This window comes from Dermacentor albipictus, chromosome 1 (genome assembly GCF_038994185.2).
Source record: "Dermacentor albipictus isolate Rhodes 1998 colony chromosome 1, USDA_Dalb.pri_finalv2, whole genome shotgun sequence".
Classification (NCBI taxonomy): domain Eukaryota; kingdom Metazoa; phylum Arthropoda; class Arachnida; order Ixodida; family Ixodidae; genus Dermacentor; species Dermacentor albipictus.
In genome coordinates, this window is record NC_091821.1 from 61,571,750 (window position 1) to 61,598,732 (window position 26,983).

General features: G+C 46.3%; 1 protein-coding gene and 1 long non-coding RNA gene across 2 annotated transcripts in view; one reads left to right on the forward strand and one right to left on the reverse strand.

Moving 5' to 3' along the window:
• LOC139047565 (uncharacterized) overlaps nucleotides 1-22,618 on the forward strand; it is a 54,310-nt gene extending 31,692 nt beyond the window's left edge. The window contains exons 3-5 of the mRNA XM_070521407.1: nucleotides 13,446-13,523; nucleotides 15,222-15,248; nucleotides 22,242-22,618. Coding sequence (XP_070377508.1) covers nucleotides 13,446-13,523; nucleotides 15,222-15,248; nucleotides 22,242-22,301 — 165 coding nt within the window. The 3' untranslated portion in view covers nucleotides 22,302-22,618. The remainder of the gene's footprint in view (nucleotides 1-13,445; nucleotides 13,524-15,221; nucleotides 15,249-22,241) is intronic.
• Nucleotides 6,260-8,400, reverse strand: LOC139055117 (uncharacterized). The gene is made up of 2 exons (XR_011511645.1): nucleotides 7,347-8,400; nucleotides 6,260-6,628 (listed from the first exon to the last, which is right to left on the reverse strand). It is a non-coding gene; the product is annotated as an uncharacterized lncRNA (long non-coding RNA).
• Nucleotides 22,619-26,983: the final 4,365 nt, after the last annotated feature.

Here is a 26,983-nt window from a genome sequence, read left to right on the forward strand (position 1 = left end):
GGGTGCCGCCTGCTACACAGACTTGGCCTCAACACAATCTCTAGTCCGGTCCCTCCCTCCCCGATACCGGAACTCTGGCGTCAGAAGCTATGGGAGAAGCCACTCCCCCGCAACATGAATCCTGAACAACCCCGGTCGCAGGCAAGCGCGTGCCGCTGCCCTCCAGGCGCGCCACTCCAAACGCCCCGGCGTATTTTACGTAGACGTCTCGGGTACTTCCCCCTCGGGTCACTTCACGGCCGCTGTGATCACCGAGGGTCACCACGTCGATGGCCTCTCCTTCAGAGCCAACACTGTAACTCATGCAGAGGAGGTTGCCATCGCTTTGGCCGCCTCCCACCCCATCACTCGCATTATGTTGACAGATTCGCGCTCAGCCTGTTCTCGATACATCCAGGGTTCCATCGCCCCGCTGGCGGCTAGTCTCCTTCGGGCCGCCTCCTGGCGCTTCAGCCCTCACTTCATCAGAATTGTCTGGACCCCAGGCCACACAGGTCTTCCCGGCAACGAGGCGGCGAATGCCGCTGCCCACGCTTCCTTCCTCCGGGCCGCTGCCCCTTCATGTCCTGTGTCGGATCCTGGCAATTCGAGCCTCACACGCTACAGTGATATTCTGGATTATTACCGCACTTCGCGCCGACTCTACCCTGATCCTGCACGTGGTTTGGCGAAAGCGGACGAACGACTACTACGCCGCCTTCAGATCAATACTTTCCTTAGTCCGGCGGTCGCGTGGTACTTCGTGCCGGAAATCTCAGGCACGTGCCCGACTTGTCAGGTCCTTGCCGATATCGTTCACGTTGTGGCTTCGTGCCCCGCAACTCCACTCTCCTTCTCATCCCCTTACCCAATCCCTACTAGAGAGGCTTGAGAGGAGTACCTGCTCGGCTGATGTATACCTTGAAAGCTCAACGTTCCTTGGTGGCCCGCGCCTGGGTAGCGACCATCTCCAATGGCGTACCGGAATAGGGGTTGCCACTCAGGCGCACATCAAGTAACTCTCTTGTTAACTTCTTGAATAAGATGTTTCTACCACCACCACCACCTTGTTATTAGCCGACCACCCCCTTAGAACCTATGTTCGCTGCCACAATATTGGCGAGCACCTGACCTTGTGAAACGTTCTAGCGCACGAACTGCTTTGTGTAAATGCCGCAAGCTAGTTCTGATTCCGCGTACACAAAGCAAGCAGCTCTAACGTGCGTTAGAACTGTCGTAACGTCAGACGCTCGCCAATTGTAAGAGCGAAGGGTGGTCGGCCAATTACGAACAGTTCTCACGAACGAACAGCTTCGTGAATTTCGACTCCGAATTTTCGCAACATCATGATCCCTGACCATATTATGGCACAGGCGCGCTTTCTTTTCTTTCTTTCCTTCCTTCCGTTCTTTCTTTTTCTTTCTTTCTTCATGCGAGGCGGAAAGTTTGATGCGTGTCGTGGTTCGCTTGCATAGAGAGTGCATGATTTCTCTGCGCGCTATATCTTCGATGCTCTCCATGAGTCACCTGTCATGCCAGTGCACTTCGTGGGGAAGGACGCATGGCACCTTTCTTTTTTCTTCTTTTTAATGCGCGCCACCATGGGTGATGACCAATAATGTCAGACGAGCGATGTCGCGCCGAGATGGTTTCGAGTGTTCTGTCCGCACGCACTAAAGCCTCCGCTGCTATTTTTGGGTCAATAAAGCGCACACCACACTGCGCCGCAAACTGCTTCACCATAGGCGGTGACGCATATACGGCGTCGCTCTCTCTCATCTCACTGTGTAACGGACGTCGTCGTTCGCCGCGCCTCCGCAGCGGCGCACCAAATTTGGCCAGAACGTTTCTCTTCCTCGTACTTCCCGCCAGCGCGATCTCGAGGAAGGGCATTAAGTGATGGTCGCGCGTAAACGGGCTGCTACGGCTGCTAGAGAGTTAGCTGCTGTTTTCTTTCTTCGAGTCGAAATGAAGCAGGTGCAAAATGTGGGCAATAACAAATAGCCGGCCGGTCTCCCAGGAAGGGACGGAAACAAAGGGTGAATTCCCTTCGCCGCGGCACTCGAGAAACGCCGCATTGTCTTCATTTTTTCCTTTGTTCTTCGAAATAAAAGCTCGCCTGTCGTTCAAGGCCGCTCGCGCGACGGTTCCGTCATTCTTCAACAGCGCTTGTTCTATAGATGTGCGTTCACCGCGGAAGAACCCGCGAGTCGCTCTGCTCTTTTCCTCTCCTCTGCGTCACGCGTTACGAGCCGGGTGATTAATAAATTGAACTCTCAGAGGGCGTGCAGGACAAAAGCCGATGCAGGTAACTGCGTTAGCTAGACGTAGCTGCGTGCAGATACGGCAGTTCTATCAAGGTTGCCACTCGAAGCACAAACATATGCTTTCGGTGAGCGCGCAGTTTGACTCTGGTGGCAAGGTGAGACGATCGTCGGTCTTAGAAGAAGCGGCAGGAAGGCGGTATCCCAGTGCCGAGACACTGAGAAGCGCAGTAATTCGGGCTAGTCGCTCTGTTAGGGAGATTGTGTAGCGGTAAAAGGACAAGGAGGGACACGCGATACGACAGGACACACATGTCGTATATATCCTACGTCCGTATCTTCTCTTGCATCTTATGTCCTTCCTCGCCCGTTCGCTGCCCAGTCTGCCAGTGTGCCGTCGAGAAGCACTTCCGTGTCCATTATGGACAAAATATAAGTGGTAAAATGGTTCCTTCCTCTGTTATACTGTATTCATCGCATTGTGCCTAGCGCTTCTCACGCAATTGTTGACGCGACGCGTTCGCAGCAGCTGTGAATTAGGACGTCTTTGACGACGCGCTGGGCCCCGAGTCATGCAGCGGGATTCCGCGTGGCCACAGCTCATTCATCGCTCTGCAGGTTGAGAAAAACGTAAATGCTAGCGTACTTCCCCTGCGCTGCTCTGGATAGTTGTGGAGTAGTATACCAACAGAATATGCACAGCACAGCACTCGTCACATGCGGGTCAACTTCACCTCATATATGATGCTCGCTGACAAACTTTTGCCACCCGACGCGGTAGCTTATTTAGTAGCTACGGCGTTGCGCTGCTGAGTTCGAGGTTGCGGGTTTGGTCCCGTCTGCGACGGCCACACTTTAATGGGGGTCGAAATGCAAGGACGCCCGTGTACTTAGATTTAGGTGCACGTTAAGGAACTCCACGTGTTTAAAATTAACCCGGAGTCCCCGAACTATACAGTATGTTTTATAATGAGATCGTGGTTCTGGCACGTAAAACTGCAGAACTTAATTTTAATTAACTTTCGCCGCCGATGGTGACCTTGCCTTGCGGACGACAGACACGTGGACGCACCCGTGCGCGTGTTTTATGCAGTGTGCCTTTACTCTTGTATTTAATTGTCTTTTTTCAGCTCCGTTTACGCATTCATTAGAGCAATGAACCAACTATACAGCGCAGGCTAATGTTTTAACTGAGCTCATTTCTAAACATCGCCTGTGGCAGATAGCGCAACAATTCTAATCCTTGAACTAGATTGCTCAAAAAGGCGGCCATTACTTTCGCAAGAAACTGAAACGCAAAATTAAGCGAGATAACACTAATCAACTTTCAGACTAATTGCTTTAGAGCGCATATATGCAATTCACGAATGCCGGCGAATTTTCAAGGTACATTTGCTTGGAATGAATTTTGAATTAAACTATAGCAGCACTTATGAGACAGAAGCCGTGAAACTTGGGGTAAACTGCGCAACATGTCCCACTGATTTTTTTTTCTTAACAACACGTCGTTTTATGACTAAAAGTACAGCGCAAAGCAGACAGGACGCGCGGAAGAAGAAACACATGGCGATGACTCTCAACAGTTTTTATTGGGAAAATCGATGTGCAGCGTATACAGGGTGTCCCACGTAACTTTGGCCAAACGTTAAAAATATGCAAATGTCACGTGGCTGAACAGAAAAAAATGTAATGTTCTTTTCGGTAGCTTGGAGGTACTCAGATCATATATTTTTCATTCCGCCTAGCTGCATAATTAGTCTTAATTAATCAAACAGCTTCTCAAATATCGTAATTAGATTAAATGTGTCAATGGGAAAATTGTAGAGCAACATGGAAAACTCCCGATACCGCTTTCTGGTGCTCAATACGTGCCATATAATAGTGTTTTTTCGAGCGTGAAATAATCCCGCCAATACGTGCGAAGTGCCTCGAGCGGCCAGTCGCACGGAAATTTTGCGTGTATTCACAAGCTTCTTGCGTGAGAAACGAATACATTGTTACGAATGAACGCGTGAAAAAGAGAGGATCGCGATTTTGTGACTGTGGTGAAAACGTTCAAAGAAATCTAGTTTGGCTGGTTTCGGAAGTATGCCCTCTTGGGAGAGTTCGCCTCGAGGTCAGCATCTGTTGTCGCACTTGGGTTGAAGTGGTCACTGCCAGCCGGTTGCACAGCGGGCGTTTGTTGTTCTGCAGTAGCATTCGTCTCCACACTTGCATCAGGCAAGCGCTGGGAGGAACGGGGTCCCTTCTTTGCCAACTCCTGATCGGTTGCCATGGGTGCGGCTGGTACGGTTTGGACGCCCAAAAGTCCTCCCGCCTGGTGAGGCGGGAAGTCGTCGACCGAATTTTGGCTAGTGAGTGCTGAGGTCAAGCGAGGAAACTCACAAATTAAGACGAAAAAGCGGGTCCCTGAGGAGCTCACGTCCGCTGGTGGCACACTTCATTTCACTGTTTTTTTAGCAACCTATCGCACAGCAAGGCATTCAATACACAATACAATAATGTAGAGCTGAGTGTCTCATTAGCCATGCAGTACAAATGGGCGCATTCTGTACTACGATCATAAACACGAAAGACAGCTTCCTACAATTTCTCACAGGTAGAAAATTGCTACAGAGGCCATGTTTGTTTGCTGTCCACAACAGAACTCTACCAAAGCAATTTTTGTCGCAACAGTTATTTGTGAATAATAAAAAAAGATTATCAAGAGCAGCAGATCCACATTTTTCGCATACTAGCAACAAGAACTTATTTTTATTCCATACAACGAGTATACTTGCTAGTCCAAACAACATACTATACCTAGTCAATTTTCTGCATAGCTCTCCTTCTGTTAATGTGCCCGTACATATCCAGCAAATTATATTGAAAATGTCTATAGTCTTTTTTCATATGTGGTTTTGTTTCGCAATGCAACCGTAAGACCACTAGAGCTTCATTCAGATCTGTCACATTGCGAAAAATGTCTCAATACGAAATTCCTCGCGACCATATTGCAGATGTTTCTTAAAACGTGTAATACACTTCGTTTGTTCTATCGTCATCTATGCTTACATGGCACTGTTTCAAGACAATAACAACAAATAGCGCTAAGTTGTTCTTTTTTTAATTGAGTAACAGTAAATGCAGGAGAAGCATGTGTCAATCGGCGGTTGATCGTCAGTAGAGGTTGATGCACAAAGGTAATATTGAACGCTTAGCTTCGGGACAAGGAGAAATATTTTCTAAAAGCAGCGCAAGTCGGCTGCATTCAATGCAACAGGGTAAACTCGCTCAGAACTATTCTCTTTTGAATGGTTTCCAAGACCTTCCTCTAATACGCAGAATGTATGTACATTACGCACTTTCTTTAACGGAGCCTATAGGCTCAGTTTTGTGCGACTTGTTTGAAGCATAGGACAGCTACGTTACGAGTTTCATCATTGGCTGGAAGTCACCCGTCACGAGAATTTCGGTGTCGACTCAATAGGGAGGTGAAAGCTCTTCAACTTTTCCAGAACACTCGTGTCTGGCGCAGCATGCTTTCTTTCCTTATTAAGATTATTAGTCACTTTGCCGAAAGGAGACCCCTCCCACTTTTGCCGTATTAATGAAACCACTGAAGAGTACTGAGCAACATTAGTACTTGCACAACTTTACTGAAGTAAGCTCAAGAACATTCTAGCATCCCGATGTCCGTGTACGGTATCTATGTAATAATCCTTGAAGAGTAGGGTGCAAATGTATGGGAGCAATGACTGTCTGCACAAAGAAAACGTTGCACGATGTTTATGCAAATATTGAAATATGCCGAAATATTTTTCTAAATAGAGGTAATCAGGAGACTACCCTAAGAGCTATCGGAAATACAAAGGCGATGAAATATCAGCAAGAAAAATGTTTCGTAATTTTCAAGCTTTTGGAGCTTTATTTTGGAGCGAATTTTCTCTCACGCTGTTTTTTTTTTTTCCACATTGATGTCAATTATGTGCAGCATATAAGCCACGCATAGCAGAACAACTGCAGCAGGTCTATGCAAAACTTATTAAAGCAAATGTTTATTATAGTACACTGCTGTTTAGCTTATCTTTCAGTACAGTGGACACACCGTACAACTACGCGACCACACCAACGTGCTCAGGAAAAGATTTCTCCATGTCCTTCCCTTCCTCTCGCGATATTGCAGCGTCACTTGGCATCGCAAGAGTTGGTAGAACTCTCGGCTCACATGTTGCATCAACTTCTCTGGTGCTTCCCTCGTGGTAATCCTTCAGCAGCTCTTTAACTTTGCTCACTTGCGATACTTGTGATACTGACTTGCGTATCATCTCTCAATCGGTTGATGAAGTCTGAAGTCTCTGGTGGGCATATTTTCTGCTTTCGGCCTCGCCGAGGCAGTGCAGAACCTGTAAAGACAGACACACCATCAGAACATCTTGTCAGGCTAGTTCCGTTATACATCTGCTCCCGTGTCAGCCCCGCCAGGACTCCCCATTTAGCGTCATTTCACCTTACGTCACATCTGAAAAATGGACAATACTGCGTGGTTATGATTAAAGAACACTTAAAAGCGAAACCAAAGTTGAGAATATGAAGAAGCGATTAAATAATTCTGCCCTTTTAGGCACAGGTTGAAAACTGCAGCGAACCTATGTCGTCACATAGGTAGCTCTAACTTCTTGTAATTCAACACGCAAACGGTGACTGCTACGTAATTGCTCTTTTTTTTTTACTTCTGCCGTGTTCATGACCATTCAAAGGTGGTAATGTAAAAACAAAAAACTGCCCACCGGCATGCTCTCCAGCGTAACCAGTTTTTTTCAGCAAGCATTCAAATACCTTCGGCAGATATAAATTGCAAGTTTTCTGCTCGTGGAAAAAATGAAGAGCAACCGCTAATATATGCCGAAGCGAAAATTCCATCTGCGCGTCAGCTTGCATCAATCGGCCAAGTAGCTCCAGTTTCTTACAACACCGCAGAAAAATGCGCCGCGCCAAACCAAAAAAAAAAAAAAAGATATTCACTGGAAAACAAGCGTGGAAGAGGTTTCGTTTCTTCCTATAGCTGTTTTGATAAACACAGCGCTTGTTTCTTCATAACGACTGCAGAAGAAGTGTGCTTACCTCTCGTCCATTGCACGGAAAAATTTCGCCCTTGCGTTGCTCCCCGAGTTGCCACATCGCACAGCCGCGCAGCTGGCCTTGCATCCTTTCCTCAGATTTTCCGACGTTGCTGCAACACTCGCAGGCACAGAAAGAAAGTTTTAAACTGGGAAGCATTTGAAAAAAAAAAAAACGCGCACGTGCATAGAAAGCGGCAGGAGCAGACGAAGCGATGAAAGCGATAGTGCCGCCCGTTGGCGCAACAAATGAAGCGACCAAATAAAGATACAAGACGCCGAAAAAGAAAATATCCGAGAGCACATTTTATTTCGACGCATAATTGCATCAATTCACTTTGTTGTTATGTAGGTTGCAAAGATAGAGCCACATATGCACAAGTTATTGAATTTTCCTTCGGCCACCACTGTCATGGTTCGACGCTTTATTCACCGATACCAAAACTGACCCCACTGTCCACCCACTGACGAAGTGGTGCATCGTGCGCCAGCATGCGCAGTATATAACATCGAGAGTTCCCTGCGCTCCCGCTGTAGCATGTGGCAGTTTCCGCCGTCTGGCGCGCGATGGAGACAGTCGGCATGACGCAGAGAGCGCTGCTGTGCAAGTCGCGATCAAACGGCAATGCGTCAGCGTCAGAGGTAGTCGCATTGCAGGACGAGCCGTGCGATAAGGACCGGCTTTCCGCCTTGCTGAAACGACAGGGTCACAGGTTTATTCCGCAATGAAATGACAAGAAGACATCTGCGTCGCACGTGCCTCGATCGAACTTCGAATGAACAGTTTGCCGGACGGTTGCGCTCGTCTCCTTTCCCCAAATATCGTTTGCGTTTTAAAGCGAAGCTTTCATTCTTTGCGAACATTCGCCGACTTTCGCGACCGTGGCTGCTGTCTTGCTCACGCTTTAAGAAAAACTTAATTACGAGCCCCACGGTGGCATCGAACCTCGGTATGATGTGCACAGCAGCCTCGATGCTCTCGAATCATTAGGCCAGAATAGAACGTATGTACTGCACTCGTATTGGGCCAACGCTCACTATACCTCTTCGAGATGATCGCCACATATGTCACAATCTGTATAGCGCGGGTGCACGCGCCACAGACGCAGGAATAGAATGGGCAAATTTATAGCATTTTGGTTCACCGCTCCACGATGGAAAGCTTAACTTCACATAGAGTCCGAGATTACCTGACGCAATTACTTAGCGGCTTATTACACTCCTAGGCACGCGGTCTGGAGATCAAATGGCGGCCACATTTCGATGGGGGCGAAGTACAAAAACGCCCGTGTCCAGTGCATTGGGGGCACGTTAAAGATCCCCTGGTGGTCGAAATTAATCCGGAGTTTCCCACTGCGACGTGCTTCATAATCAAATCGTGGTTTTGGCACGTAAAACCTCAGAATTCGTTCAGAGTCCGAGATGTGCTTACTGTTTTTATTAAGCAATAAATCACAGCACTGTGATCTGTGCAGCACGCTGCAAAGCACTCGCGAAGCATGCTTCGGTGCATCGTATCTAGTTTCTTCTGCGCACGTTTCCTTCCTTTTTTTTCTTTTTAAAGCGCAACAAGCGGTACCCCGCGTACGAGATTTCTTGGTTCCGCGGTGTTGTACACACTCGCAGAGCCAGAGTTGGCAAGCAGCAAGCTTGCACACGGCCACTATACTGACCGCGGGGCACGCCTTCGCCGCCCCCTAAATGCTGGTGTGAGGATGAGCCGGTGGTTGGCCGAGTCTAAAGTAACGATATATGCCCCCCCCCCCCTCTTTTTTTTGTAAGTTTCGGTGGTCTCAGCTCTTTAGCTGAGACCACCGTCTGCACCAGGGCAGGGGCGGCCCTTCAGATGCCGCGACACGAATGAACAGTCTCGAGGGTCATGGATAGAGCTGTCTCGCTTGCGCGAAAACTTGAAGAGCTGCCTGCGGAGCGCCTCAGATTACCGACGTCGCGATGGGACGCCGATATTCTCTAGCACAAGCTCATCCGCGTACTGCGACCAAGTATACACCGTGGGGCAGCCCTCCAGTTGGTCGAATAGCTCTAGATGCTCATAGCTTCGGGAACATTAAGCCAAATGCCTTGTTCCGCCTTCGATGTTACGGAATGAAAATCGTGGCCAGCGCTTTTCTTCTTCTTTTTTTCTAAGCACGAAAAAATTCAGCGCTCAGCGCGTATAAAGGATTGTAGATGGTATATGTTACGATGACGTTTGTAGACACCATGGTTTTTATTTCCCTTGTACAGTCGAATGCCTCTATACAAAGAACGCCTTTACAAGGAAGTTACCTTCATAACGCATGGTTTCGGAGGCCTCAAGTACTTCGTTATAAATCCGTTCGACTGTATATCTGTTCTTATATCTCCAATTCTTTCTACGTGGCGGTGTGTGTACAGAAGGAGTGTAAGTTGTGCATCGTCAATAGCCCCTGTGAAGTGGTCGGTGTCGATCGAAAGTGATGTCGCTTTGAAGGTCGTCGCAGTGTAACGAGTTATGCGTATGAAAAGGCTCTGCTGAGACGTAGTCGTTGTGGTAAAACGGCGTTTGGGTTTCCGGTACGGGAAGTATGCGACGAATATGCGTCGTGAGACCTTAGCCGGCATTGTACCGTAAAACCTGGTATCTGTACCGATTAATCACTGATAAACGGGCGAATAACTGACTCCAATATGCACCATTCTCGTGCAGTGTACTATCCAAGCTGTCCTTCGAGCCCAAGGAGTTCGCAAGGCAAAAGCGAGACTCGCCGCAAAGCAACCTTGGCGGCAGCGATATGGCCCGTTCCGCTATCTGCTTCTTGATCGTGCGACGGCCGATTTCGTGCTGATGCGGCACAGATACGAGAAAGTTGGTTCGCGACAGCTCGATACTCTCCAGAATAGATACTCTCGCCTAAAGTCAATCCAGGCTGCTGTGCAAACGGTGCACCGCACGTAATTAGGTACCTGCTGTTTTTTACACGCACGCGGCCGTTGTCGATATGAGGCGGCAAATGTGTTTCCACCGCGAAGTAATTAGGTATACCGTATAACCCACAAACACTGTTGAATGGTAGGATTAAGCTATACGACTCGAACGACACTCCGAATACTCTTAATTTTTACCATTTTCTTCGACGCCAGCGCGGTGCACAGAAGGCACCGCTATATTGGTCACGTGAGTGGCTCAGCGCCTGCTCCAGCTTCCTCGCACTTGCAATATATGTTGACGAAACTTCAGACAACTCATGCACGCGTTGCGCCAACGCTGGGACTTTTGTGACAGCGAGGCAGTAGTCCACGATTGCGACCTAGCGGCTTGATCCACGTCTCTGTGTGTAGTGCACCATGCATGCCCTCGGGTCGTTTACTAGCCGGTGCTGCGCGTTATGTGGAAGTTGGAAGGACCCATAAGTGTGGTGGTTTGGGCGAGTTGGAATATGTCTTGACTTTATATACGTAGCGCGTGAAAACGCGAGGACATTTTCTATTGTTATTATATGGAGCTTAGGAGATGTTGTCGCCTTCAATTGGCGCCGGCTACTTCTTTTCACATGGGTATATAAAAAAATTACTTAAAAGCATTAAAACTAAAACGTAAACTGCAAACCACAATAACACGAACTTCAGTCACCCAACTACACTAATGCCTCACTAAAACTGAAAAACAGCAACACAAAGTCCGGTCACATAACTACACTAAAATCAGATCACATAAGAAAACACGGACTGGATTCAAACGAAGGTACATGAGTCCAGGCACTGAATGGAACAAAGTCGGGCCAAATTAATCACATAGAGTGAGCTTATCACAGATAACAGTCTATTCAATAGTTTCAGAGAATATTGCTCGCTTCTGGAAATCTTCGGAGGGCCAGTAACGCTCGTCCTTGCAATAAATACGTTGGCCAAGGACCTAAGATCTTCCCGAGGCTGAAGGGCCTGCGATCTAATGCCACTAAATCAAGTGCTAAGCTCACTAGGGCTGAGGATTGGGCGAGTTGGTATTGCATTCTAGAACTGGTACAGCGCAACAGGAAGAAACAAGCAGAGCCGGCCAGCGCTCTGCTCCTTTATCTGGCCGGCTCGACTTGTTTCTTCCTTTGTGTGTTGCGCTGTACCAGTTCTAGAAGTGCTAAGCGTTGTCTGTGTGTGTCGTGCCGCGGACATCCTTGCGGAAGATGCTGTACAACTTTATCAGCGTGGCCAACTACTGCACTCCGAACTATCAGCTTTTGAGATATTTTGTAGAAAGTGTTCTGCATACGCGGTACCGAGCCGCAGACGATGAATGAGTGCTTCAAAGGCTCTGGCTGTATGCGATGTGGACGGGATTTTAAATTGAACCGAGGGTCAATGTGAAATGAATCTGAAGCTTTCGAGTTTTGATCAAACCATGAAAACACGGGCTGAGGTCTCAGATAGAAAACAGAGAGACGGAGACACACGTCACGTGTCACCCGAGACAGAAAAAAAAAACGGAGTTCTTCGCATTATTTAAGCGAATGAATGGCAGGGGCAAGATTTGACGGCATTGCGCGAACTATACGGGTGTACCGCGTAACTTGAGACAAACCTCAAAAATACGCAAATGCCACGTCACTGAACAGAACCAAGCTAGTGTTGTTTGCCGTCGCTTGGAGATACTCAGATTATTTTTTGTATTCCACCTAATTAGATTAGTCTACATTAATTAATCAACTTCTCAAATACTGTAACTAGATGAAAAGTTTCAATGAGAAACTTGTAGAGCAACATGAAAGACTCCCGATACAGCTTTTTGTTGCTCTATACGTGCTACATAAAAGGGTTTTTCGGAGCGTGAAAGAAGCCCGCAGATGCACGCAAAATTGCCGCGCCACTGGCCACTCGAGGCAGTTTGCGTGTATTCGCGGGTTTCTTTCACGCTTGGAAATTTCAGCAGTTTTATGTAGCACGTATTGCGCAACAAAAAGCTGTATCGGGTGTTTTTCATGTTCACGTTTTATCTCATTACAATATTTGAGAAGTTGATTAATTATTTTGGCCTAATTATCTAATTAAGCAGAATGAAAAAAAAAAAATCTGAGTATCTCCGAGCGACGGCAAAAATTACCTTGGTTCTGTGCAGCTACGTGGCATTAGCGTATTTTTAAGGTTTAGCTCAAGCTACGTGGGACACCCTGTATATGTCATAATAATCATCATGTACCGCTTGTACCACCGGTACAGCTTGTACCGGGTGTCGTCTGCTTCAACCGATAACTTCATGACTGGTTCGAATGTACCAAACTACTCTTCCTAACTTGAGTCGACGCAACTGCTAGAATGGAGTTCGCGGTTAAATTACCCGCTCCTTCGGACCGTGGCCACACCCGTCACTGGCACGAAAAGCGAATCGTGCATTACTGCAATACTTGAGGTACACCGGTTTAAGAGACCGTTTATAGTGTCCCTGTGCATAGTGTCCCACCCACACGTACTCAGTGCTCACTCTCTCCCTTCCTCGTTTTTCTATTCCCCTTTCCCCCACCCCCAGTGTAGGGTAGCAAACCGGATACTCTTCTGGTTGACCTTCCTGCCTTTCCTGTCCTTGCTTTCTCTCTCTCTCTCTTAAAATTACAATTACAAATGCATATTTATATGTAAACGAGAGAAGGCGGGAAACCGAGGGGCTCGATTTTTGTTAATCATGGCCGTATAAATCCGACAGACAATGAGACCCATCGAGGAAATTAACTGTTTTTGAAATTTATATGTAGAAAATAATAAAGAAAAGTGAAATGAAATTGGGCGAAAAGATAACTTGCCGCTGGTGGGAGCCGAACCCACAACCTCCGCATTACGCGCGCGTTGCACTTCTAATTGTGCAACGGCGACGGCTACCAATCCGTCCACTAACTTGGGTATTTATGCTTACTAGATCTAGCCCTGGGAGTGTTAGCCAGCTGCACTCACGAGCCATGGTGGGCGGATGTGGAATACCCCCCCCCCCTTTTTTTTTTGACCGATGGCGTCATTTAACACGTGAACAATACATATTGAAAATATAGAGAGATTGCTTATCAGTGAAGGAAGCGTTAATTTTCACAGTATACCGCCGAACAGTGTTTGATCCCCTTCCGACCATTTGCGGCTCTTCCAGGTTGCTGACTTTATGGCCAGGCTGCCGTCCAAAGGGGGAGCTTTCATCCGCAAAGTGTGCCAGAACGGCGGAAATATTGTAAGAAAATCTACCGCTTTTTTTTTTTCGACCTTGATATGTTATTTGTTTCGACCTTGCCTCCCCCCCCCCTCCCGCCTTATTATTATACTGTTGCGCATGTGCGTCTTTTCTTTGAGTACATCGGCATCTGCCATTCTCTTAATGAGCCACTTTGATTAGACAAGCGTTTTCGTAGAATGCAAACGGGAAAACCTGTTCGCTTGAAAGTCATCACGCTATGTCCAGGGCTTTTCTGCGTATATAGGAATGTGCTTGTGCCAAGAAGCGCCGGGGGCTCCGCGTATCTGGAGGGGACGAACTGCGCACGCGCGGAATGAATCGCGGCTGTGCGCTGTTTCTTTCACCTGGAGCGGGATGCCGCATTCGTGCATGTCAGTATAAATGGCGCTTTCTTTCTTTTTTTTTTAGCTGCACCAAGTTTTTTTTTTAAGATTGCCTATGGCAGATGGCACAATTCTAACCCTTGATCTAAGTTACTCGACGAGGCGGCCATTACATCTATGAGAAATCAAAACGTTCAATTGAATAATCAACGTAATTGCGCTAGTTACTTTTTAATTAATTGCTTTACGTTTCAATCTATCAGTTATAGCCACTGAGTTAGCACGGCGCGTCCACTTGGAACGAATTCTCTGGACATCACCAGTTCCGAGATATTAATTTTCAATGTGTCCGACTAAATGCGTTTGTGTTCCAGTTACTTTTGTGCTTCAAAGAATAAAACAGCGTTTTCTGAAAGAAAAAAAAAAGTAACTGGAACGCCAATGCATTTCGTCGGACATTTTGAAAATTAATATCCCGGAACTGGTGATGTCCAAAGAATTCGTTCCAAGTGGATGCGCCGCGCTAACGTGGCGGCTATAAGTCGTAGATTGAAACACGTGACGTAAACTAATTAATTAAAACAGTAGTTAGCGCAATTACGTTGATTATTCAATTGAACATTTTGATTTCTCATAGAAGTAATGGCCGCTGCGTCGAGTAATTTAGATCAAGGGTTAGAATTGTGCTATCTGCCATAGGCAATTTTTTAAAAAAATTTACGCAGCTAAAAAGAAAAGAAGAAAAACGTCTATACGTGCGCACATTAGGTCTCCAGCTATTACGAAAACGCTCCCAGCACGTGCGACATCAAAACGCCGTCTTTTCCTTTTTTTTTTTCTCGCAGTGGGCACGTTTAACAAACTCGATTAAATTCGGTCGAGTCGTCTATTCGGGCCGAATTGCCAAAGCTGCGAGTGGATTTGATGTTTTGTATAAACGACGTACATATATTTCATGGAGTCATGCAGCGGCTAGTCTGAAATGATCAACAGGCGAACTGGCATGCACACTGAACTTCTTTACGGCAGGGAACATTGTGCTGAACTGAAAGCGGAAGCTTTATTGGAAATAAAACAACAACATAAAAAGGCGTCGATTTCCTAAAGCAGAAAATAATTCATTGGGCACGATATGTTCGCAGAATGTTTGCAGCCCACGATATTTCTTAATCGCTATTGTGCTCGAGCCCGACGGATATGAGGCGTCGGACCGGTCGTCTGAAGAACTTTCGGCGCTACTCTGACCCCTGAATCGTCACGTTTTTTTGAACGTATATGTTTAATCGAGTAGGGTTTATACGTAATCCAAAAGGTGTTGTCATTAATAATTACTTCGGAGCACTAAAACTAGAACTCTTTCTTGCGCTTGCAGAGGGAACTTCTACCGTTCCTGCACACGGTAAGAAAACACTTCGTTTCTTTTTCTTCTTCTTCTTCTTCCTGCAGGAAGTTTGTAGCGGTGCGGCCATCTGTTTGCGCGCCCGTCGGCGTACGAGAGGTGCACTCACATTATGAATAGGACTGTAGTTGTGATTTGCGCGGCAGCGGCGTCGAAATGGCCAGTGTATACTTGAGATCGCCGAGACGCAGAAAGCGCGCTGGGAGAAAGGCCAGCTGTGCGCAGCCCACGGGCAAACGCACCAGCACCGAAAACGGTGGCGGAGAGGCGATGTGCCCGCGGACACGGAAATAATTCCAAAGACAGGGGCGCAAACGCCTCTCGGCCCGCGTTCAAAATCGCTTCATCATTGCGTCAGCGCGCGCCAAGTCGGCACTCCTTTTTGGACACTGCCGAGGAAGGCGGTTGAGTGTTGCCTCTTTGGCTTTGGCAGTGGCTGTGGCACTGATTGTACAAAAAAAAAATAAAGAAGTCCGGCTTTTTCCTGCACGCGTACACGACCCACTTATTGGCGGCGCTTCCCGAAGTGTACGGCAAGAAACGAGACTTCTCGCCACGCTGATTTGTGTGGTATATAGTGCCAAAGGTGGGGGCGTTGCATTGAAACACTTCAATACTAACCGAATGAACGCTAAAAATACAAATATTCCTGTTAGTACACACGAACACTAAATAACAATGAGATACATCTTTCGTCGACAGCAAGAACACTGGGGGTAATATTTCCGGAAAGCATGATATGGGGGGTCTCATACCGATAGCTTACAATCCAAATTATGCAAAGTTCTTGGTGTGATGAGAAGTGCTCAGCAAATACTACCTGTCCTCAGAATTTGATGCTGTGGTACAAGCATTTTCTTTTCCAACCTGTGTTACTGCCACTTAGTGTATAAAAACAATACCAAGAAATCAATCAATAGTGTAGTAGTGCTGCAAAAAGAAAGGCATTGTGTGCGATAGCAGACCTGTCATACAACGCACATACTTCCCTATTGTTTAAAAAATACAGAATTGAATAACTGGCTTCTCTTTACGAATACCACATTCCCCGTAAAAATTAAATTATACATTCATAAATATTGGCTATCGTACACACCCTTACAGGCCTGCAGGTAAACACTTCAGTTCACATAACCTCCCTGCCTTCCTTTCATTTGCATCTCTCTCTCTACCGATTACCACGAACATAGGTATGTTCCTACACAACGCTCGAACTATGGATTCCAAAGGTTAAAATATAGTCTCCCCCATATTGTGCACAAAGACAAGTTAACAGAGGAAGGATTATGCGAATTAACCAAATAATTGATTGTGTGATCTTTTGCTGAAGCAAATGTCAGCAAATATATTCGATTATTTCAGCTATTCTTGTAAGGCTATGGTGTGCTAAGCACGAGGTCGCGGTATCGAATCCCAGCCACGGCGGCCGCATTTTGATGGGGTCGAAATGCGAAAACACCCGTGTACTTAGATTTAAGTGTACGTTAAAGAAGCCCAGGTGGGCCACATTTCCGGAGTCCCCCACTAAGGCGTGCCTCATAATGAGATAGTGGTTTCAGCAGGTAAAACCCCAGAATTTTTTTTGTTAGGTAGTGTTTCTTTTGTGTTTGTGTGTGTGTGCGTGTGTTCTTGTTCTTGTTCTATTGCTTCTTCCGTAGGATTGCAGTGTCGTGTCCTACTTTGCTGTGTGATTATTTTCAGTTGCGCGTTGTTTTCTTCTTGCGTATTTTTCGTACATTTTTTTTATTTATTACAATATCTAGCATGGCCGGGTGACCCATTAAGAGCAGAATTTTTTTATTGCACTTGAATCCCTACGCATGTTATTCTTGTTGAATTGTATAACATCGAGATCTTGTTTATTTTGTCGTTGTGATCCTACTTGGCCTACTTGTATTTATTCTTGTACGGGCTGCCAAAAGAAAGGAACAGAAAGACTGGAGCTGGGGATGGTCACTGCTGCTTTATAGCAGCGTTTACCCCGTCTTCCTCACCACAGCTTGTGCGTGCGGGTTGTGGGAAATAAACTCATGATAACGCAGTTCCGAGCCTGCGCGCCCAACAAAGCATTTGCAGACAAAGTATCACCGCCGTAAGCGAAATGTAATGAAGGCGCAAAGTGACCTTACCAGAAAAATTACAGCTTAAAACAGACCCAAGAAAGATACGTCCCGCTCTCTTTCTTGCGTCTCTGTGCTTTGAGCTACTGTATTTGTATGTTGTTTCTGAGCTATGAACTGACTACTGTAATTGACAATAAGCGCTGCTAAAGCAAGCGAGGTATCCTCAAACCTAGTGCGTCACTTAGTATGAGAATGTCAAGGACAATAAGAACGTTCCGCGGGACAAGCACCGCAGTCTCACTGAACACGGCGACGCCTTCCGAGGACCGGCTACGGCCACACGGGCTAGCACGTTAAAGAGACACGCCGCTCACTATGTAGCTTCCCTGTGAGGCTTCCGTAGCGCGCCGTAGTTACTCGGCCCTTATCGCCTTTCCACGCAACATTTACGACGAAATTGCAAAAAAGTACAACAAATCAAAAATACATAAATGCGTATATACAGAACTGAAGGCAGGCATTTCTGATATTAACTATGACAGACCTAAAACAGATGGTGATATCACTAAAATTAAAGATACACAAGCAGTTACAAAAGCAGACAAATGGAACAAAAACCTAACCCTACACAGATCATAGCAGCCATGATAATTGCGTTTCAATGATGATGAAGCTTTTTTGGGCGTCTTTTAGTTCTGATGGCTAGTTGTTCCACAAGAGTGATCCAGTGCTGTATGCTTAATCTTCTCTTTCCATATACGTTGTGAATTTTTGGCAAGAGAAAATTTTCTTCGAAGTCATTGCGTGTATAGCATCCGGAGTGTAAAAATATGATGACCTCGAAGGGCAGTTACTGATTAAGCTAATTTGAGCCTCTTATTGTTGTAATACATTGAAAGGCAGTATAATTGCAGTATACAGCGGCGTAGATTTAGCATTGTAGTAAGAGAACGTCATAAATCGCAATGCTGTCTTTTGAAGAAGTGCAACTGCATGGTTCTACATATGAAACGTACATAGGTGTGACCCCAGGATACAATATACTAGGGTAGATGGCTGTGAAATTGTTCTCAGAGTGGCAGTAAAGGACAAAATAAGCTTTGTTTAATTGTTTACACGGAGAAGTAATATGAGGCTTCCAGTGAAGATGCTGATCTGATGTGACACCCAAGTACTGAATATTGAACGAACGAACTACATGTGGAAACATGGACCAAAAAAAGGGTAGGTCGTAAGCTCTTTAGACTTTTCGGCTTCCGCGCGGAAGCCTTGTTCACAGAAAGTAAACTGCACCTAATGGGCCTTGAACGAAGACACCCTGACCATCAGCGAAATGTACTGATGAACTAGAGTTACTTATAGTTTGGCCGAACGCCTGTCCTAGCTTGATGAAATGGATGGTTTGACTACATCTTGTCTGGTAGGGAGGGGGCATGTTGAACGAATGAAATAGTGAGAACGCAGACCAAAGAGGAAAGGTTAAAAACGTTTTAATAGGTTTCGTACTGAATACAGTATTAAATAGAGTAAAAAATAGAGCTTACGCGCTTAAGTGCATTATCATTTAGAGAAAGAGAATGACATTATTTTAAGAGGTATTTTCCACGAACAAGTAAAGGCAATATACTATTTTTTTTCATAGTTCGCTTATTTGACGTGAACCACTCGTGAACACGTAAAATCTCATTATAAGCCTTCTGAAAAGCTTAGTCTGGCGAGGCTAGTGCAGAAAGAAGAACGGTACCGTCTGCATACTTTACTGAAGTCGCTTAAGGCACTGGGAAAATCCTTTGCATATAAAGAAAAATAAATCATCCCCAGTACCGAGCCTTCAGGAATACCTATAACTATGCCAAAATGGCGAATTTGGTATATCTACGACGGCAACTACCTGTGTTTTGTTACTAAGGTAGCTGCAAAAATAATTGAACAGTTATGCCTGGAAAACCTGTAACATTCTATGACTTATGTAACAATATGTCGTTATCCGCAGTATCATATGGTTTTCGCACATCTAGAAAAATCGTCTAGCACAGTTTTGCTGTCGTTAAAGTGTAAATCAGACAAAGCTAACCCTTCCATATTTGTTAACCCTTTATCTCGAAAACCATGTTGACAATGAGTCAGAACGGATTCACGTACAGGAAATACAGTGATGGCGCTTCGCGATGAGTTTTTTTAATAGTGTAACGGTGTCTAGGCAACGTGGATGTGTCCGTTGAGGATGACACTATCGCGTTAACATATTTAAGGCTACATACACCTACTGTCACCCTGGCACATCCATTATGGGGGATTGGAATAGTAAAGGAATAGTATTATGGGGGATTGGAATAGTTGGAATAGTAAGTTATTTCCATAGCACAGTTGAGAAAACCTGCCCTGTTACCAACGATTTGACAACGGCTGAGCTTACCACACGTGTTTCAGTCTGTCGCCGTGCAATTTGCGGCTGTTGGACACAAGTAGCTGCGAGTGAGCCCACGGCGTTGACTTGCAGATGAGGCTGTCCTATTTTACTTGCAAAGTAGCACGACAAGGGCGAAAATGTGCCGCTTTCAGAGACATCCCATTGTTCACCACAGTCTTATGCCACTGAAGCAATAGCGTCTGGCTTCCTTTGTTTGCTTGGTTTTCCCTTTTCTTTTTTTTTCTTCTTGGTTGCCATACCATTGCCTTCATTGCACGACATCCACGTTTTACTTGCTTGCTCCCACGTGTATCTCTCTGTCTTTTTATCTCTGATGAGCTGCGCAATCCCACTGTCAGCTTCCTTCTGCCAATTACTGTGGATGTAACAAATTGCCCAACTTCCTTCCTGGTGCCAATTAGAGACAGCGTCTTCTTGTAAAGCAGGAATTGTTCTTGGACTAGCCGCTTCCCTCGGGTATAGTAAATGGCAGCTAAAGTAGACCGCCAAATCGTGGTTGCGCCAAGCACTAGCAAATGAAAGAATACAGTTTGTAATAAGAAAGTGTTCAGCATGAACTTTTACAAAGTTTGTCAGAGAAAGCGAAAATCAATGCAGAGCATGGGTACAATCTACGTACGCGACCGCATTGTTTGATCGGCCGGACGCCGCGATGTAACAGTTTTATGAAGACGTAACCGACCTTCGAACAATCGCGCAATTTGCGACATGTGGTTCATTGTTGTAGGCAATCGCTATGATCATATATCCTTCCGTTGTTGCGAAATCGGTCTGTTGATCGAGTAGGAGCATCAAAACTACCTTCGTCAAAGGCCAGTGTCAAGACGCGTGCCTCCGCGTTACTTAAGTATTTATGAAATATGACGGCAACTTGCTAATCAATGTTTGCGTGCAATGTCGTACATAACGACGAGCTGTTCGTCGTATATAACGACGAACAGTACAACTTAGTGTTGTACTGTTTTACTGGACTATATATGGTCATAAACTGCTCGAAAATTCTACGTTTTCTCACGCAGTCCGCAAGTTTTTGCTGTCGACTCTATCTAACCTTAGCGGGATTCCCGCTTTCCGTCCTCAACGCGCGGGGACTGCTTCGTCCTCCCCCCCCCCTCCCCCCCTACCTGCGTGTAGGGTAAGAGGCGGGCACCCCAGCTCGGTCGAATAATAAAGTTTTCTATCAGCGCAGTTCCGCACTTCGGTGTGCAGAAGGCGCTCACATTTTTTTCTTTTATTCCCTTTTTTATGCGAGAAGATATTTACTGACGGAGGTTAGCACTCGTATTCAAGGACGTACTCATAGTCTATTTAATTTCTTATTTGTTTGTTTGTATGTTTGTTTGCTTGCTTGTATGCTTTTCGTTTCTATGTTTGTTTGCATGTTTGTTTGTATGTTTGTTTGCTTGATTGTATGCTTGATTTTTTGTACGTTTGTTTGCTTGCTTGTATGGTTGTTCGTTTGTATGTTCGTTTGCTTGCTTGTATGTTTGTTTATATGTTTGCTTGCTTGCTTGTATGCTTGTTTGTTTGTATTTTTGTTTGCTTGCTTGTAGGCTTGTTCGTTTCTATGTTTGGTTGGTTGGTTGCTCGCTTGTTTGCTTGTTTATTTATTTATGTGTTTGTGTGTTCATTTATGTGTTTGTGTGTTTGTTTGTCACAGCTCCCTGAGCGCGGCACACCGAGTAATATGAAATGACGGGAAATGATACAGGGATCACATTAATATTTAAAGCAAGCATCAATACTGGATTAGAAGAAAATAAAGAAGCATATCATATAATCTTAAAACAAGTACCAAATACTCACTCTAGGAAAAAAAGAAAACATCATATCGCGTTAATTAGCAAGCCTCAAATACTGAATTTAGGAAAGAAAATTACTGTAGGGGGCAAAAGACACCGTAGGAAACGATGGGACAACATTGTCCGTTAAGCGATTTCATCCGGAAAATGTGCGCATTCGGAATTCGGAAGCGCTTATAATTTTCTCTTACGGCAGTTTCTTGAATTCTATTTTCTCTCGCTCTCTCCCAACAGCATTATTTGTCTCGATGGCCGAGTTCTCCATCACGTGACGCCCCGAGTAAAGGCACCTGGGCGCGTCGACCGCATGATCTGTACGCCGCGTGTGCATCTATGGCGAGCCGCCGACAGAAGTCGAGTGTGTCTAACAGGGCATCACAGAGTTGTCTGGGCACGCAGGGCAAACAGTTCTTCTCAAGCAACAGAGGAGCTTGCCACTTCGTCAAATCAGCGTATCTATCACCGAGAACAAAAGCCGTTAGCGGACGTCGCACTCTCCTACATAGCTAGAGAGAGAAAGACAGATCAGCAGGGAAATGCATGGAAGTTAACCAGGCTGATCCCGGTTGGCTACTATAGGAAAGTGAAAAAGGGGACTGAAAGATAAGAAGTTAATAGGAGACACGCGCGCGCACACACACACGTTAAAACGTTCTTTAGTTTTCAACTAACTCATGACGTGCTATCTCTTTTACAGCCCGACTACCTGGAGGAATGGAAAAAGGCCAGCGGAACCTGTGGTGTTAAGACGTCTTAGGGATGCGACTTCATTCGACGGCAGCCAACCGGGACGTGTTCTCGAGCCTAGCCGTTTCGGGAAACCGCTCTCTTGAGCACGTACAGCTTGTAGCGCGCGGCATTTCAGTTCTCGCGCGCCGGCTACGGAGAACTGCCCTAGCGAGCGATTGTCTGCACCCTAGGAGCGTGGTTTCCCGCAAGGACGGCCCAGACACCAACCCCGGAACGCGGCTGGCCAGGCGAGGCATCGTCGCCGACTACTATTTCACCGATAACGTCGTGAAAAAGAAATAACAATAATAAGCATAGAAAAAAATAAAATTGTGATATGCGAAACTCTTGTCGGCTTTTCCTGCGCAGTGGCAAGCTTCAAGGTAACCTTCCGTTCAAACACAGAAATGCCGACTTTGCATTGAGTGCGCCAGAACGCCGGCACGTTGGCAACAGGAGGAGCAGCTTAAGAAAGCTGGAGAGCGGACTATGGACAAGCGGTCCATCGGCCGTGCTATCCAAAAAACCTCGCCTCATCCCGGTGCAGAACATGCTTATACAACTATGTAAGGGCCTTCCTGTCGCACCGCACGGCCATCATTGGCCTAACAACTGAATACTGGTATATATAAGCGCAATTCCAAGATGGGACAGAATATGGACACAGAATCACAGGACAAGCGCTAAATTGCAACTAAATTTTATTATGAAGACTTCACCTACTTAAGTACACAGCAGACCAGGATCGCGCAAGCGCACTGCCCATCAAGCCAACCAATGCAGCATATCAAGAAGCGTACAGATTACAGCATAATTGCTAAAAACTGCTTTTCTTTGCTACGCAGAACCACCGACGTATCGCTAATACAGGCACTTTTTTCTTTCTAATATGATATACCTCCATGATTTCTCTGGCCAAAACATTGTCATTCCTGCCTAGAATTCGTATAGCGGAAAAAATTGGCTCACAGGGACAGGACCTACAATGCACAGGCAAACGAAAATGAGTTTTGTTAGCTGCAAAGCGCTCATGTTCCCGCACCCGATCGTTGACGCATCGGCGGGTTTGTCCTATGTATACCTTTCCGCACTTAAGCGGAATCTCGTACACAAACGCCTACGGCGCATGTGACATAGGGCGCGGTATGCTTCTTTCCACAGGCAGGTTTCCACGGAGGTGCCGAAAGGCGTGGGCACAACCCAGCAAGTTCTCATGGCGCAGAAAAGACGATAGACACTTCGTACCTTTTTGCCGCATTCTTCAGGTTGTGCGCAACCCTGTGAACGTAGAGCGCCACTTTCGGCTTTCTTGTTCGCATAACCTGCCGAGGCAATTTTCAACCCTTCAGTTTTTAAAGGGGGGTCTCGGACGCAGCTGTCAAAATCGAACGAGGGAAGCCAGCCGCCTGTTGGCGCTCAATCTGGCAAGTGAAGCTATCTTGAGCCAAGTGAGCACAAGACTTCGCCAGCACCGACTCAAGACATTGTGTTGCGATCACTCGTTTTATCGCCTTACTATGTGCTGAATCAAACGGCAAGGGTTCTTTACGAGCTTGCCGAGAGTATTTCCAGGAAATGTGCAGCCCACTAAAACAACATGTTAATATCTAAAAACTACAAGGTGTCATTGTCAGGAAGTTCATGAGTAAAGCCTTTTCCATACAGTCTAAAGAGGCTTGAAATTTCATCAACAACCCAGGTACTCGTCTGGAAGGTATTAGTGTTTAAAATCATGAGAAAGTCATCTACATATCTAAAAACTCGCAGTACCTTTTCGGTGTCTAAATGGTTATTCAAGTCGCGGTTAATGGAAGCGAAAACAATATTACTAAAAATAGGGGCAACACACGATCCAATACAAATGCCATTTCGCTGGATATACACATCGTTGACAAAAGAAACAAAAGTTGAGCACAGGTAAAGCTCCAGTAAAACTAGAAAATTGTCAACAGATATCGCTGCAGAATTCTGAAAAGCCATGTCGCCATTTTCTTCTATACAAGAGCGTACCGCAGGCAGCAAGACGGCATGTGGTACTGAGTAAAACAGGTCTTCAATATCTATAGAAAACGCGAACCTACAAGAATCAAGTGAACCTAAAAAGGTTGTCACTTCTGTAGAATTTCTATTAGCGTTTAGGTCATCAATGACCAGAACATTTAGGTGTTTTAACAAAAAATGGTTGAGCTGCTGCTGCCAGGTACCCTTCTCACTTACAATGAATGCTCCTAAAAGGCAAACCCAATTTATGCGTTTTAACGCTAAAGATACAGTAAGTGATGAAGGCTTACAGTCGATAATAGACTTCTCCAACCTACAAAGTTCCATATCCTGACACAAGGAAACAGCTTTTGTCTTCACCTTGGATATACTCGCTCTCGAAGGTGCGGAGTTCTTGATTAAAGCGTCAGCATCTTTTTTGGCAAACGTAGCTGTTGGCATCACCACAAATCCGCTGTCTTTATCCGCCTGTAAAAGAGTCCTTTTCCTTGCAGTATTTTACAGCGGTGCTGGTTTTATCTTTAGTTCTTAAATGGGAACGTTTAACTGTCTTCAGTAAGCTATCAACACCATCCAAAAGGCGCCCTTCCTGGTCTTTATTCTCCACTTTACCGGCCACACGTCTGTTGAGCGTAAGAAGCTCATGCGCATGCAACCTCGGTTGAAGGCTATAAACTTGGGACTTTTCTTGCGGGTCTTGGCGACATCTTGTGGAAGATGCACATCTCCAATCACGGTAAGGTGACCAGGCTTTGGTTTCGTCCTTCCAGATCCTTTAGGCAGGCGAAGAACGAGGCACTGCCACTGGAACTCCGTAGTCTGGGCCGCTAGTCTCTTGAAGTTCTTAAAGGAGACTTCCCCGGCAGTTCCTGTATTGGACGCGCCACACACCACTCGTAACCAGTCGTACCAGAGGCGAACTTGTCTCCACAACTCCGACTTGAGGATGCTACACATCCTTTTTGCATGTCCAATCGAAGGCTGTGTGTTTCCAAAGAGAGCAAACACTTCCGTTGGAATAACTCCCTTACGCGAAACGACAGAAATCTTGCGCGACAAGTAGACTGGGCAATGTGGCTGATAATGGAATAAGGCTCGACTGAAGTCGGCAAAGCATAAGGTTGTATTCACATGACGTCACCAACATGCTGCGAGTACAGCTGGCAGCCATGGCAGCGCCCTCCGCACCAGCGTCCGCCATGATCTTGGCCACTTGTCGCGTCCGTATCACCGTGTGTTAGCTGTGTGCCGTGCTCGATTTGTGGTTTAGTCGGCGGATGCTGTTTGGATTACAAATTCTTGGTGTGTACTAGCAGTCACCGCAGGAGCTTCTACGAACGCAAAGACGCTGCGGAGTCATGGGCGATGAGCCTGCAATCAGTTTGAGCGCATATGCGCAAGGCTTAGAGGAAGCAGCAAAGAAGCGCTCCGTAGAAAAAGTGAAGCTTTGCGGTGGTGTTGACCCACTGCTGCTGGACACGGACGAGCTGTGCTTTGATGTCGAGCTTGTGCCAAAGGTAGAGGTCTCCGACATCAAGGATTATTTAGTTCACGCGACTAGCTACATTGCACATGAGCAACTGAAAGCAAAAAAGTCGCTCGAAGCGCACAACTACCTGACAAGCGGTTTCGTTCAGGAGCCGCAGCTGAAGAAGGTGGACGACGTGGTCATCGTACGTGGAAAGGTAAGAGTTCGTTGTACGTTTAGAATCTCGACAAGCGGTCTCAAAGTCTCTGTGCTAATGCTGACTAACTCCATACGCGCACGGAGCGGCGTCACGATGGGAGGCTGATGGCGAGGCAGGCGTGGCGACACAGCAGTGCATAGTGTGCAGTATTTAAAGTGGTTAAACGAGAGGAGAGTGATAAGACTGGATGGTTCAAGGATGCGTCAGGGCTGCGTACGAGCCAGCGTCGGCGGCTGAAAGCCGAGATTTGAAAGCTAGCTCGCCGTCGCTTCACAGAAGCGATCGCGCGCTCGTTGCGTGGCTGCCGAGAAAAGTATGCACACACGGATACACGCGCGCGCGGAGGAACGGAAGTTCAAGGGTTCGCGCAAACGCTGGCTACAGCAGACACGGCGTACACGGATCCTCACAGTACCGCGCAGCAGTGTGTGTTTTAAGGTTCTGATGGAACCGATTGATTAGGTGTTGGAATCGTTTTGTTCGCCAATGTAAACCGCAACTCGTGAACTTAAGATTAGATCTCGCTATGTGGTGAGGGCGCTTTTCGCGGCGATGAGCAGTATGGACAGCGCGCAGCATAGCTTGTTTGAACGAGCGTTCATTGTAGAAGCGAAAGTAAGCAACACTTCACTAAGCATATCGCTGTCAAAGACCATGAATGTGCAAAGTTATACGGCGTAGCCCACTACCTTGAGCGAGTGATGTGCCGTGGGATAGATTTAAATCATTGTAATTGTGAATGTTTATCAGATACTGTACCCATATGGTTTAAGCAGGCTAACCCAGTTCGAAGAAGTTTCACAATTTTAAACAATTATATTCATTGCATTTACAGGTAAACCATTCTCAGGCACTTTCCACACAACCACTGGAGCCATGGATTATTATTAAAGAAGACGGAATGGTGAAGGCAGCACACTGTACGTGCATGGCGGGCCTTGGTGAGGCCTGTTCTCACATAGGTGCAGTTCTTTTTTATTTGGAGGCAGCAGCTTCATTTCGAGAGAGCCAGGCCTGCACA